At 35.0% G+C, this 13,603-nt stretch overlaps 1 protein-coding gene across 1 annotated transcript in view; it reads right to left on the bottom strand.

The window, feature by feature from the left end:
• The window catches only part of ADGRB3 (adhesion G protein-coupled receptor B3), a 465,440-nt gene that overhangs the window by 233,866 nt on the left and 217,971 nt on the right, over positions 1-13,603 (bottom strand). Inside the window, exons 9-10 of the mRNA XM_026090008.1 lie at positions 9,668-9,862; positions 2,037-2,105 (exon numbers count right to left, since the gene is read on the bottom strand). Coding sequence (XP_025945793.1) covers positions 2,037-2,105; positions 9,668-9,862 — 264 coding nt within the window. The remainder of the gene's footprint in view (positions 1-2,036; positions 2,106-9,667; positions 9,863-13,603) is intronic.

Raw genomic sequence — 13,603 nt, 5'->3', positions numbered from 1 at the left:
GAGGGAGAACAGAAATAACTTTTGTATCTTCTCTCTCTTTCAGTACAGCTTCTTCTACCAGCATAAGTGAGGAAGGAAGGAACTGGAGATTTGTTGTTCCCCCCTTTAACTCCAAGTTCTCACCATTTTCTCTCAGGTGCTCTCATCCTCTGATCTTGGTGGGACTGATGCCATACACAGCATGGGCAAGCAGGCAGGGTGGAGGGTAGAAGCAGACAAGGTTGGAAGTATAAGGAGTGACACCTTTTCTGTTCATTTGTGGGGCTGAAATAGTTGCTTTATACTGGTTCCCTAATCTTGGTGGTATCTATTTATGGTAACTGCCTACATGCATGTGACTTTGCTGCTCCCGTCCACCACCAACAAAGGAGATGACATGCTTTGCCTGTTTTTGTAGCTGGCACGCAGTTCCACACAATGGAACAGAAAAACAACAGTAGGAAAATGCAATTCCTGGCTAAATTACAATGGGTTGGTTGCAGCACCATACGTATACAACAACGTTTGAATCAGCAGCAAAATGAAGAATCCTGATAATCCCTTTCTTAATCACATTACAAAGATGAACTTACAAAAATTAAGTTAATCAGTTTCAAAGAGCTTCAAACACACAGTGATTTACTAAGAATCACACTAAAAGTAACCACATTTCAAATATCTAGATAACATAATGCCAATGACCATACCAGAACAGACCAAAGATCTGTGTAGGCTAGTTACCTGCCTTTAGCAATGGCAAATAGCAGATGCCTAATGAAGAGTATAATGGGGCAAGCACATAGTGATACTTCTTTTGGAATTCCTTCCAGCCTTCAGCAATTTTTTTGCCAAAGGAGTTCCTTAGGCAGAAATGAGATCTTTCCGGGAACAGTCCTATACTGACTTTTCTTCCATTAATTTGTCCATTCATTTTTTTAACTCATGCACATTTCCAGTGACAAGAGGTTCTAACCTAGCTAGCTACATGTTTTATGCAAAAAAAGTATCTCCTGTTATTCATTCTAAATCTGCCACTTACCAGTTTCTATTTGGTGTCCTTTAGTTGTTGTATAAGGAGCACGAGTAAATAAATATATCATTCCCTCTTCATCTTCTCCATTCTACTTCTGATTTTAGAATCTTCTATCACAGATTACCTGTTGACTCTTTTCCAGACTGAAGAACCTTACTTCATTTAATCATTTCTCATATAGAAATAGTTCCGTGCCTTTGAATATCTTCATCAATCTTCTCTGTTCACCCCCACTGCCACTGTTATTTGTATTTGAATAAGTGTGATAGTTCTATAGCCATGTTCATAAGCATTAACATAGTTCTGTAATGCTTTATGTTGTAAGCATGTAAAAAATACTTATATCCAATCAAAAAAAAAGGTTTACATTTGCATTTTTAACTTTTTTTGATTATAAAATGAACGCCTTTGTTAGGCTTTACTGTATTATAAAATGTGATCATAATATCTAACTTAGTCCTGAAATTTTTCTGTCTTAAGGATCACCACTGTTCTTTTAAATACAAACATTTAAAAAGGGTCTTCTGATTTAAATTTTGTAAACATTTTGGTGGAGTGGTTGAGTTCTTTAGATGAGTTCTGAAGTGTTTGGTTTAATACAAACCTCATTTTGGCTAGCCTTTTACTAGTCGTATTCAACCTTCTTATGTACTCCATTACAGCATCAAAAGGAAAGATGCTTTCTTTAACATCATGAATCATCCCATGGAACACAGTGAAAATCTGTTCATCAAGAGAGGCTACTTATAATCTTAAAACAATTTTCATCCTAGGAATTAGCCAATGGGGCCTGGAATTATTCTTTTTTGAAAAGGATCAGGTGTTTCCAAAATATCATCTCATTTAGGATTTCCTTTCACCTAAAGCAGGGTGTATATTTAGTTACATTTCTGAAACCATATATTACACTTTATCCTGAGTCATTAAAATGATGTGTGGCCTCTGATTAAGAAATACAGTGAATGTCATCATATGCATAGCTTGCAAATATTTTAATTGATGAATTACATAAAACAAATCTTACCTCTTGTGCATCTTCCCATTTCTCTTTATTTTCTTCATCTAAGAGGTTACTAATGATTTGAAAGAAGTTCTGAAAAGCCAATTAAATAAAAGACAAAGTAAAACAGTAACATGAACAGCTGTAACTTTATGTAAACATTAAGAAAGATTTCCTTTTTCTATTCAAGATGCACTTCTGTAGTCTATTTTCCGTCAGCAGAAGACATAAAAGATAACAAAGGAGTATATTAGACTAATAGAAGGTCACATATTTTACAGTTAATTGTTCATTTCTGGCCATGTAATCAGGTTCTGCACTACTTTAGATAAAATAAGAACCATATTAAACTTGTTCAACTTCTAAATGTGACAGTGTTCTATTTTTAATTTACTCTCATTCCAGAAACTAGACTAGTATACATCTTGCAAAAAAACAAAATACATTAAAGAAACACTTGGCTCAGGGTCACCATTTTTTTGTTCAAATCATGAAAATCATCTTCAATGACACAAATAGTGGAGGCAAAGGCATTTCATTGATAAGAGGCTATCTGAAACCATGTGCAGTTTACTTTTAAAAAGTTTCTTTGACCTTAAACTATTACTTTCTATGTCTCATTGTCCCATTCATTTAACTATAATTACGCAAATCACATGAATGGCAGCCAGGGCATTTAAAAGTTAACTTTTAAACCACACATTTTAAAATCTTTCAAGTGTTTGTGGGGAACTTTCCTTTCTAATTTTGTCTGTTCTCTCCCCCAGTTTTTATTTCCAATTTCTTTAAGAACTAAGGGTTTGTGCAGAATCTGTTCTTCTCAGCTCTATATCACTTTCCTTGCAGAATGCCAGTTTTTTCTACAGTCTGCCAATTATCATTTTTCTGTTCCTTCATAAAAAAAAATACATGTAACTTCCACTGACCTTAGCTGAAGAGTACTACTAAGGTGCTCAAAACCCCTGAAAATAGTTATAGTGGAATACCAATAGAGACCCTTCTTGGAACTCAGATTGACAGTCATATTAATTTCCCCCTCTTGCACCTACTTTTTAGCCAGTTTGTTAGGGTTAAATAAGGTACATATTAGGCTTAAATATCAAGCAATTTAAACAAATTATTTAATGAAAGTACAAAACATTCAACTGCATAGTAACTGAATGGAGAACAAAAATAAATTCCTCCCTTAGTGTACTATGTATATTAAAGTTGTACTTGAAAATATATTAATTTCAAAATTTGAGATATTGCAGACATTTTAGGTGTCTTGGAGAAAATGGATTTTAAGAATATTGCATTACAAATTTTTTCATAACCATATAAATGTAACTTTGTAGAATTGAAAATTGAATAAAACTTATGAAAACTATTTTTACATAAAAACATTTTCACTGCTTTAAGTTAGTTCCTAAAGTCAACTGCTTGAACAGCAAAAGGCTCCATTTTCACTTCATCTTTAGAAAGTTAATTATGCTAACCATAAGATTGAAATTGATAAAAACTACTTAGCAAAGCATAGCTCTTATAGAGGTGACTGATGCTTTGGTGAGTTTGAGCAAAAAAAAACCCCATACACTAATGAAGACAGAGTCCTCTCACTGAAGTCAGTGGCAAAATATCCATAAGTTTCAGTGAAGCAGAACTGCATGCTAAGAAAGGAAATGGCTTAACAAGGTATCGTGCAAATGATGAATATGTATAGGAAGGGAATGATGGTGATTAAAGGCAGACAGAAAAGAAAAATGTTCTCATGGTTTGATCCAATTTCCACTGATACAGAGGGGAATTTTCCATTTGTTCTAATAGGCTTGACAAAGACCTCAGTATTCACAGCAGGAAGTATCTCAATGTCTATTCATATTCAGCACTCTATTGCCAAGTTCAGAAAGAACAGCACACCATAATTTATGTATACATGATACCTTATGTAAATTGATGCATTTAATGTAACCTACGTCATCTCTCCTCTCTAGATGTCTTTTCTTTTCAATTTAAAAAAAAGGCAAAAGGAGTCAAAGCTCATATGGGTATGCCTAAATGTCTGTACATTTTATAAAGGATAATTAAGGGTCACACAAATAAAAATTCTTTTTAAAAATGCCTGTAGAGCTTCATCACCAAATATTCCTTTCTTTAAAAGAAGGTGTACACCTGGTTAGCAGGATATAAATGAAGTAGAAAAAAATGGATTATTTAATACTGTCAATACAAAAGTGTTCTGTCTAGGAAGAAGATTTTCCCTCAGCTAGGTCATGTTCTAGATACTTGAAAATGCCTGCCTTCCTTTTTACGTGAAAAGCTATTTCATTTGCAAACCGCACCCAAATGCCACGTGGGGCTATCAAAGTTGAGTATTCACTACCCTTTTTTCTTTCATTTTACAAGTGATTTCAAGGAAGGTACTAGATTCTTGTGTACTGGATAAATGCCTAACAGGATGAGCTTTATGCGAGTTGGTGGCACTTTTAAACACAAGACTGTATTTTATAGATATATGGATTTTTCAGATATTTATAGAGGATCTTCCTGCCTTTACATAAAACCTGTGGCAAATGCTGTTCTGATCTGTTTCATATATGCCATTACTGGTGCAATTTTTATCTAGAAGAATATCTGAATGAATTATAAAGGAAAAGACTGCCTGCAAATTCTAAAATCAAAGGAAAGAGAGAAATTGTTATCATCAAAAATTTTAATTTTTACAGCATTCTATACTATCCCTGTTGCTGAAGGCAATCCCTGAAAGGCTTCATGTCACTGTAAATGTCTGTCAGTTATGTAATAAGGCTATGGGTTTGTCCCAGCTTTCCTTTCACATTAACATTACTCACAGTAATTTGTTCCTCTGCCAAAACCTGAGGTTTCCCCCTATGCTGGATGACTGCTTTAACAAGTAAGAAAGACTATGAGAAGGATGAACTCTTTTAAAAAGAACGTGGCTATCGCATGTCAAGGTACGATCACATTTTGTCTGGAACCATTTCTATTAATTAGGTTCAGAGCATGTCCATTTAYTCAAGCTGACGACAAGAAGAGGAAAAGGTACTAAACACTGCTTATACACCAAGAATACATTTCACCTCTTTTAGGTATCCAGTAGCAAAATAAAGCATACTAAAAAGAATTAAGCTTAGCATTCATTAGAAAATATTTGTGAGTTTAACCAGATTGGCAAATCATCCTTGCATAAATGCAGCTTCTACCACAAAAAAGGTACAGTTTTATTGGTCCCCCGAGTAAAATAAACTATACTGGCCAAAGCAGTTTCATAGCAGTATAACTACATCTATTCTACGACATTATGATTTTGGCAAAGAGTTCTAATAGGTAGAGCTGGCTTTAGGGGAATTTTGCCTGAGAAAGACAGTTTTTAAAGCATGATAGTTCTGCACTTTTCCAGTGTAATACTGTGGAGATGCAGTGTACAAAATTTTAGCTAACTTTAACTGGTTATGGTGCCAGTAGCAGTCTAGCTGCTGCAGCAGCATGGACCTCATTGTGAGATAATTTATCCTCCTAAGGAGCTGGTTCAGAGCTAGTTTGGCACTACACTGTAGTGAATATGATTCCCCTGTAGAGACATTGTAAGCCCTATGTGCAAAAGTAGCTATGTCTATGCAACATATAAAAACACTCAGGAGGTATAAATCTTGCGTGGAGATGATAAATAACAGTTTTGCTAATATTGTTATGTGCTCATTAGAGTCATTTTCAGTTACATGAAAGCATCAAAACAATCACTGATTAATAGAAATATATGTGAAAAGGCTGATAAATAATCCTAGACTCAAAGTACAAACAAAAGATGAGAAATGACTGATTTAAGATATACATTGTACTTGACAATAAACCATAAATGATGTGTATGAACCCAATGACAAGAATATCTTGCTTCTTGAGAAAAAATCACTTTTTTTTTCTATTTCTGCTCCTGTTTGATGTCATTTTTATGGTAGCTGTGGAGGCTGTGATGCATGAAGATTTTTCAGTCAGCAATACCAGTGTTTTGTGATTTAATCAAAGAGATGATTAAGTGGCTTCACTGATTCAGTTATGACTAGATATGAGATGAACTCCAAAAATGTGACAGGGTAATAGGGGTTAAAAAGTCTTTCACCTACTTTGACTGTTCCCTTGCTCACTACATTAATGCTGTGAAAAATCATATTGCCCTTTCCTAAAATGATTGACAGGTACAAAGGCTCAATTTTGGAAACATTATGGATGAGATCTGATGGCAATACTGCAGTAAACACTGGACCTCTTTGTAGAATCAAGCTCCTTCCTTTTGCAGCAGGGCTTACATGTTACTGAACTGGCCACTGCAGAAAAGGTTGCTACAGACAGTGCCAAATACTGAAGTCTTATTTTTGCCCCGGCTTTTTTGAGGTTAAAGCCAGTTACAGTCAGGAATGGACAATCATGTTTTCTTAATTTAATTTCCTTCCTTTCAATCTTTTTCTTCTGCAATACAATGGCTGCAGTTCTCTGTTCCAGTCCAAATTCTTTGACCCTCTCTGCAGGCATAAAGCTGTCATAAATCCATCTAAACAGCTAGAGAAGAATTCCTCCCTAGGAGAATTAATGAATAGCCTTAAGTCACATCCACTTTGGGGCTTCAGCATAGGGAGTGTGTGTGGGAGGTGGCAACTGGGAGAAATAGCACTGGGCAATCCTGTTAATCCTTGACTGACAGCAATGGTCACTGTGGCTATAAACTGCTCTAACTTTGGGAGAAACCTTGTTTCCTGTTGGTCACTGGATCAGGCGATTTTACAGCTCACTTGCCATCCTGTCTTGAAAATCACTTAGAGGGTAGCTCAAGAAGACCGGTTCTGGGAAATGCCCTAAAAGGTCATTTAAATTAATATGCTTATTTAAAATTTTCATTATCTTCCAGGGAATGTCTTTCCTATACAAGTAATAGCACAGTTGCTATTTCATAGTCTCAATATACCTATATGGTGTATTTTGAAGTAATTCCCATATTAAGGGCAAGACCTTGCTTCTAGAGTAATTTTCATGACTCATCTTCTGCTATTTCTGCTGTTGTACTGCAGGTTTCAGTCACTGATGCAGAATTCCTTTCATGTTGTTTAACTGTCTCATACATGCTTATCATTCTTCCTGACACCATACATGCAATGTGCACACACATATTAATGGTAGCAAAAAAGGTTAAAATATGCAAAACCAAAAGCAGTCTTACAATAAATAACTCGGCACTAGACATGCCTATTTTAAAAGCATTGTTCTGCTCTCTGTACCTGTCTGCCTAAACAAATGGCACTTTCTATGAACCTCATCAAGTAGTGGCATATAAGCCAGAGTCTGCCGACAATAGAGGGACTATCCTGAAGGATGGAAGATAAACAAACACGCGGATACACATACTTTTCCTTTCTGAGTTTTAACTTAACTGGAAGCCTGAAAAGGTAGTGGTCTAAAAGAAATTATAGCTTTTTTTTTAATGGACTTTAAAAAATATAATTACCCATAATTCATAATCTACTTTTCTGACATCAAGTGAAATGATAAATTATGACTTTCAGGGGTTTAAGCCTCATCTATGATTTTTTGAGATGTTTTAAAAAACCTAAATTATATTCTTTAGCTAGTGCAGAAAATAGAATGAAATTAGAATATCACACACAGCTTCCTCAAGAAGAAGAAGTTGGTATTTTTGTACAAATATATCTTCATTTTCACTGTTTCATCACTTTTACCACAGACTAGAAAGTATGAAAATATGTGGTAGTGGAAATTAAAACTGAAATATAATCTCCAGAGTTTGATAACATTTACACATGGGTGAAAACCCAGCTTCACAGAAACTGACTGTAAAACTTAAACTGGTGTTACTGAGCAAGGATTTCATCTTTTATTGTCAGAAGTCAGTGACAGACATATTGCTTAATATCTTCCCCTGTATGAAAAGTATGCTTCATTCTGATTTTATATATTTTCCTGAATGCTATGCACTGATTTTCAAGGTTTTACCTTGACTTTCAACTGGTTAAAATTTTTCTTTTCTTTTCATTTTTAATTCAGAGCCTTTTTTTCAGATGGAATTTAAGACCTCTTGGTACTAGGCATCTAATTCCTGAAATGCAGTTATTTCTTTGGTTTGAGAAATCCTTCCTTATTTCTTTCATAATATGGCTTACCAATTTTTGCTTTTTCTCATTTCTCCACCTGGTAGTGATAATTAAAAATTATTAAAATGGTACTAATTAGTTTTTCCAAGTCAGTTCTGCCAGAATACTATTAAGAACTTTGGAAACAGTTCTACATTGCTGAAGAGAACAGAACTTTTGGAACCATCATTAGTGGGAACAGAACCAAATTCTTTCTAATATATGTAAACTGCAAATGACCTGATCCGCTAAGCCCATGAGCAGAATCACTGGTGCCAAGCCATTTCTCAAGGCTGGTTCTACCAAAGATTTCTGTAATGTCTGTGAACCATAAAGAGATCACACTGGGCTGTCAGATAGTTGGAAGCAGGAAAGATTCATGGTAAATAACACCATATTTAATAGTAAAAATTACTGAAAGTACAAAAAGATGTTGACTCTTATTCAGAAAATAAATAAATAAATAAATAAGTAAAAAATGTCCAGACAAAATAATTTCTGAGATCCACTGTTCAAAAACATTTTGCTAAAATGTGGATATCAAACTTTCAGCTGGCTAAAGACCAACAAAAGAAATGTTGAATTTATTTGGAAGTCCATTTTCCTCTGTGCATGAGAAAAATAATAAAAATGAAAATATAGGAAGCTGTAGAAACCTTAACTCTGGAAAAACTATCTTTTCTGAGATACATGCACACACCTCCAGTGATTTGCATACATATATTCCAAACTGTATTTATCAACTATGTGTATATTTACACAAACATATGCACACCATGCATTAATAACTTTATTAATTTACGAATAATCATCTAACTGCTTAATAAATAATACATGCCTCTACCTCTCTGTTAGTATTCTTTTTAAGTACATCTGCAGTCTTAGAAAAGGGTCTAACATTCCCAGTTATAAACAAAACCAATATCCTGATCTAGGAGCCCTGTGGAATATTTATTTTAATGAAAATTACACAATGAGTTGTACAGGACATTATGTAGAAATAATTATGGTGTTTTTAGCTCTGACAGTGTTCTAATTGGCCTCTCGGACAAGAAGAGTTAATCTGATCCATGAAATAGAAAAATTTTTTCAAACGTACTTGTCCATCACTCCTGTATACTTTCAATGAGCTTTATGTATTTGAACTGAAGAATGACTTACGGAGCTAAACATCATGGATAGATTTTGTAACAAACTAGAATAAAGAATACTACTGAATTGCTTAATGAAAAAAAAACCCAACATACTCCTCTCAATCAAACCAAACCTTGAAATGAAAAGATACTGGAATAAACTTTATAAAGAAAGAATTTTACATTTTTCATGGGCAGTGATGCTTGGGGTATTCATTTCATAACATGTAGCTGTCTTTTGCTACTTTACAGTTCTACCTTAGACATAAACATTATTGAATCTAAAACTGTTGTTGAGAATATTTAACTTACCTCCTGGGGCACCGAGTATATTGACATAAAATATATCAGTTGAATCACAACGCTCTTACAAAATTTCTCTTACCTGGACCCCATCTGATGCTGGGATATAACTTGCTCTTTTAAATGTGTCTGTAACATTTCTGAGAATTTCCACAGAAATCAAAAGGTCCCCTGCATAAAAGTTCTTCCTCTGAGTTAAATCCAATAGTGTCTTGGTCACCTGGGACATTCCATCACCAGCCAACGTCCTCTGTCCCTTGGCAAGGTGCTCTTTAATCTGTATCAGAAGAACAAAATGAATATCAGAATCTACTTTACCGAAAAAAGTAGGTACATTAAATTCTAAACACAACCAGAACTATTAAATATCAGCTATTATAAAAAAGTTATCCTGTTAATGAGAATGAGAAAACAAAATCATAGTAGATTATGATGACAGAATTATTATGTTTATTATAAAGTCATACAATCTTATACTGAAAGATGCCAAGACATCATGTATTCTGAAGCTGTTACACTTCACACATTTATTTCTGTTTGGACACCAATAACTTCTCAATATCTGTTTTCTCAAAGAAATGCACATGGCTGGACTGTCGCTTTCATCTGCTGCCTTATTTAGTAAGGAACTAGTCTTCCCCAGAGGAACAGCTGAAGAACCACTACTATCATGCATGAAACAACTGTTCTAAGAGCTCTGAAAGGGGTAAATGCTAAGGCAGCCCTTGCTATACTCTAGTTTAGCATGGGGAAGTATATCATTCACCTCTGCCAGCCCAGCTTGGCTAATCAATACAAGAGTGAAGAATTGAATAGGATATGATTCAAGTCTTCTCTTTTGTAGTATTAACAACACAAAGGTGCTAATCCTGTTTTTTCAGGAAATGCAAAGATTAGAATTCTGAACTGCTCCTGTGAATCCATGCAGAGGCTTATCTTGGATGCAGTTCTTCCAGCAGACCCGTACACGGCCAGTGATAAATGTAATTCAAAATGCACATGCTGGTCGAAGAACCATCCCGGTAAGAAGCTGAATTTGTGGATCTGAATAATTCTTAAAGTTGACACAGCAACCTAAGAAAGATGCACAGTGCATCACAAAGACAGATGTCACAAGGCCAGCCAAGGCTGAAAAAGAATGCATGGATTAAACAACCGAGGCGTATAGCAGCACTTCACTGGAAAAACTGCAGATCAAAGTCCTGTTTGCACTTCCTTATTCCCAAGAAAGTAGTGGTTCATAATGTGATGTATACAGTCTCAGATCCTGAGCTTAGGCAAATGAATTTTCTTCCTTTCTCGTACCTTTTATCAGCTGTTATTTTCCTACAAGGTTACACTTAAAGCCTCCTTTTAAAATGGACAGAAACTGCAGAAAAGGATTCTTGCAAGCAAATTTCATGCCTAATTATTTATTTCAGTTTTCTGAAAACTGTGGGAGACATTCTCCTGAAATATTTGTCAATGCTTGCACATTTTAAAGATGACAGAAGCCAACTTGTTATTGCTTTTGGACCATGCATAACACACAGAAGTCTTAATCTTGGCTGCTTTTGCAGTGCAGATAATAAAAACAACAATAGCTTTCACTATTTTCTAAACCTTTGAGCAAGCAAAGCTGTGTAAGGCTCTCTTTTCAGTGCAGAATTTTACACAACTCTAGCAGCAGAACTGGGAGCTGTAGTAATAGCGCTTCCAGCAAGACATTCTGATCACCTTTGGACACTGTGGTAAAAAAGGCCTAGCAAGCATCTTGCCCGCAGTGCCACAAGACTAAATTATTATGTCTACTTCAGCAGTAACTGGGGTTGTGCTGCAGGTGATTTAAATTAGCTCAGAATTATTGACTGTTAAAATTACAGCTCAGTTTGGAACTGTTTTTTTTAAAAGAACATATCCAGAAAGCACAACAACGCTCCTTTGGGTCACACCACTTGTGTACAGCCTTGTAAGCACCTTTTCCTCATCCTCTCTAGCTCCAATCCAGACATTCCTTTCTGTGGTCTTTAGCTATCTCTCCAAGATTGTCCTGTCTTGAATGTGACTAGCAGCATACCCTTAACAGTAGCATAAACAAACAGAAGGTTACAATATCAATATATTAAGATAAGTAAAATGGATGAATATTAGAGTCAGTTAGTTGAAGGTTGAGATCATAGACAGCCAAGCTACTGGTAGGGCAGGGTAAGAATGTGCAGCCTCCTTATTACCAACTTATTATACAATTTATTTTCTTGTTATGAGACAGCCTACAACTCCTAGATACAACTTCACAGGCCATTCACTCAGTTAATGTAAATTGCTGTAGCACTAATAATGCCAATGAAGACGTCCAAATTACTATCAGTTGAAGATCCAGAATCCTAGATTACTGGCATAGCTACTAAATGTGTCTTTCAGCATGAAAATACATAATATTCCTATCAGCAGTTGGGAGAATGTCTTTGTCACCATTTTGCTTATTTTCTATGCTGTGGTCATTGTGATATTATATACTGTCCAAGAAAGTTATTTTGTTCACCACTGTAGGTCCTTGTACCTCCCTGTGAAGGTCATTTTTTAGTGGTCTTACAGGCAGGCTCATTAAAAATAAAGTTTATGAGCCGAGAGATAGTGAAATGAAGCAGCTGTTAAAGTGATACTCAATTGTCAGTTCAACCTCTAGCTGTCTGCACTATAGAGCTACATACTTGAAAAATTATTGATGTTTAACTGGACTTTGACTCAGGGTCCAACTGCCTTTGTCCCCTGATTTATCAGCAAGTATGACACAGAATAAAAATGCCTCCTTACAAAGTCAGATCTAGGCTTCAGGCACTACAGTACAAATTTATTTACAGTACTTTAATTACCATAAACCTAAACAGCTAGATGTGGTTTGAAAGGACGGCAAACAATGAACCTTCAAGAAACCTACAAAAGATTCAAAAGAATGATTTATTTAAAGAGTTACTACAAGGTCATCCTTTTTTCAGTATTTTATTTAATTTGATTTTGTATTCGTGACTTGATGTCATTTATACATTTCATGGCAAGGTGTTGTGTAAGAACCCAAATTAGGAAGTCCTTAAATAGAAGTGAAGAAAAATATTTTGAAACAAGAATATAACCTGAAATTGCTCATGATCTGTAAAACCACTTTGCTTTGTACCTCCACAACCCAACACTAATATTTTATAAAACATTTCTCATAAGGCTTTCAACACACAGAACAGGAATATTCACATCACATACAGTAGTCACCTGAATTATGCAATTGTATTAGAAGCCTTAAAGCTATTTAGAATCTAAGTTCCTCTAGAGAACAATTCAGAGCACCTGAAATCTTATCTTGACTGCTCTGAATCATGTTACCTAATCTCTGTGGTTTTAATCTGGAGGCTGGATTGGTGATTCCCCCTCAATTAATGTTAAGCAATGAATTAAACTTATTTTAATAATTATGAGCATTGAGGCTCAGAAAGATTTTAGCTGAAATTCTTAAGTCTGTGTGTTTAAAGTTAGGAACACAAATAAAAAGGCCAGAAAATATATTTTTGGCTGCTATAAYATTAGCATAGGTGTAATCATGGGCTGAACTGATCTCATGCAGCATGCTAATGTTTAAACTATAATGTGATGTCATTGTGAGGAAGTTTTACCTTTGAGATTTGAGGAAAATGTTATTACAATGTGTTTTTTCTGATCATCAGTGGACAATTCTTTAGGTGTTTTAGGAATACAGAATCTAAAAGTTTCATTTACTTTCCCTTACTATCATTCAGTATTTACAATTCCGCTAGTTTATTTTAAAGCTGGTTCAGGGTTCAAGAACATGTTTTCACCTATCTTTCAAATGAAAGAGGTAAAGTTGAGTTGAAAGGCACAGGTATGCATCTGAATATTTATAATCTAATTTCATATAAAGGTCTTTTTCCTCTTCTATGCATACAACATTTTATGAAGCAGATTGCTAAAGCAATACAAAACGATTTTCCACTTTGTTATCAGTGAAATTAGTAGTCTCAAAATAGATCAT

Source organism: Apteryx rowi, unplaced genomic scaffold (assembly GCF_003343035.1).
Source record: "Apteryx rowi isolate R43461 unplaced genomic scaffold, aptRow1 scaffold_84, whole genome shotgun sequence".
NCBI classification, from domain to species: Eukaryota; Metazoa; Chordata; class Aves; order Apterygiformes; family Apterygidae; genus Apteryx; species Apteryx rowi.
The sequence above is the reverse complement of the archived record's forward strand: the minus strand, read 5'-3'. Positions and strand labels throughout refer to the sequence as shown.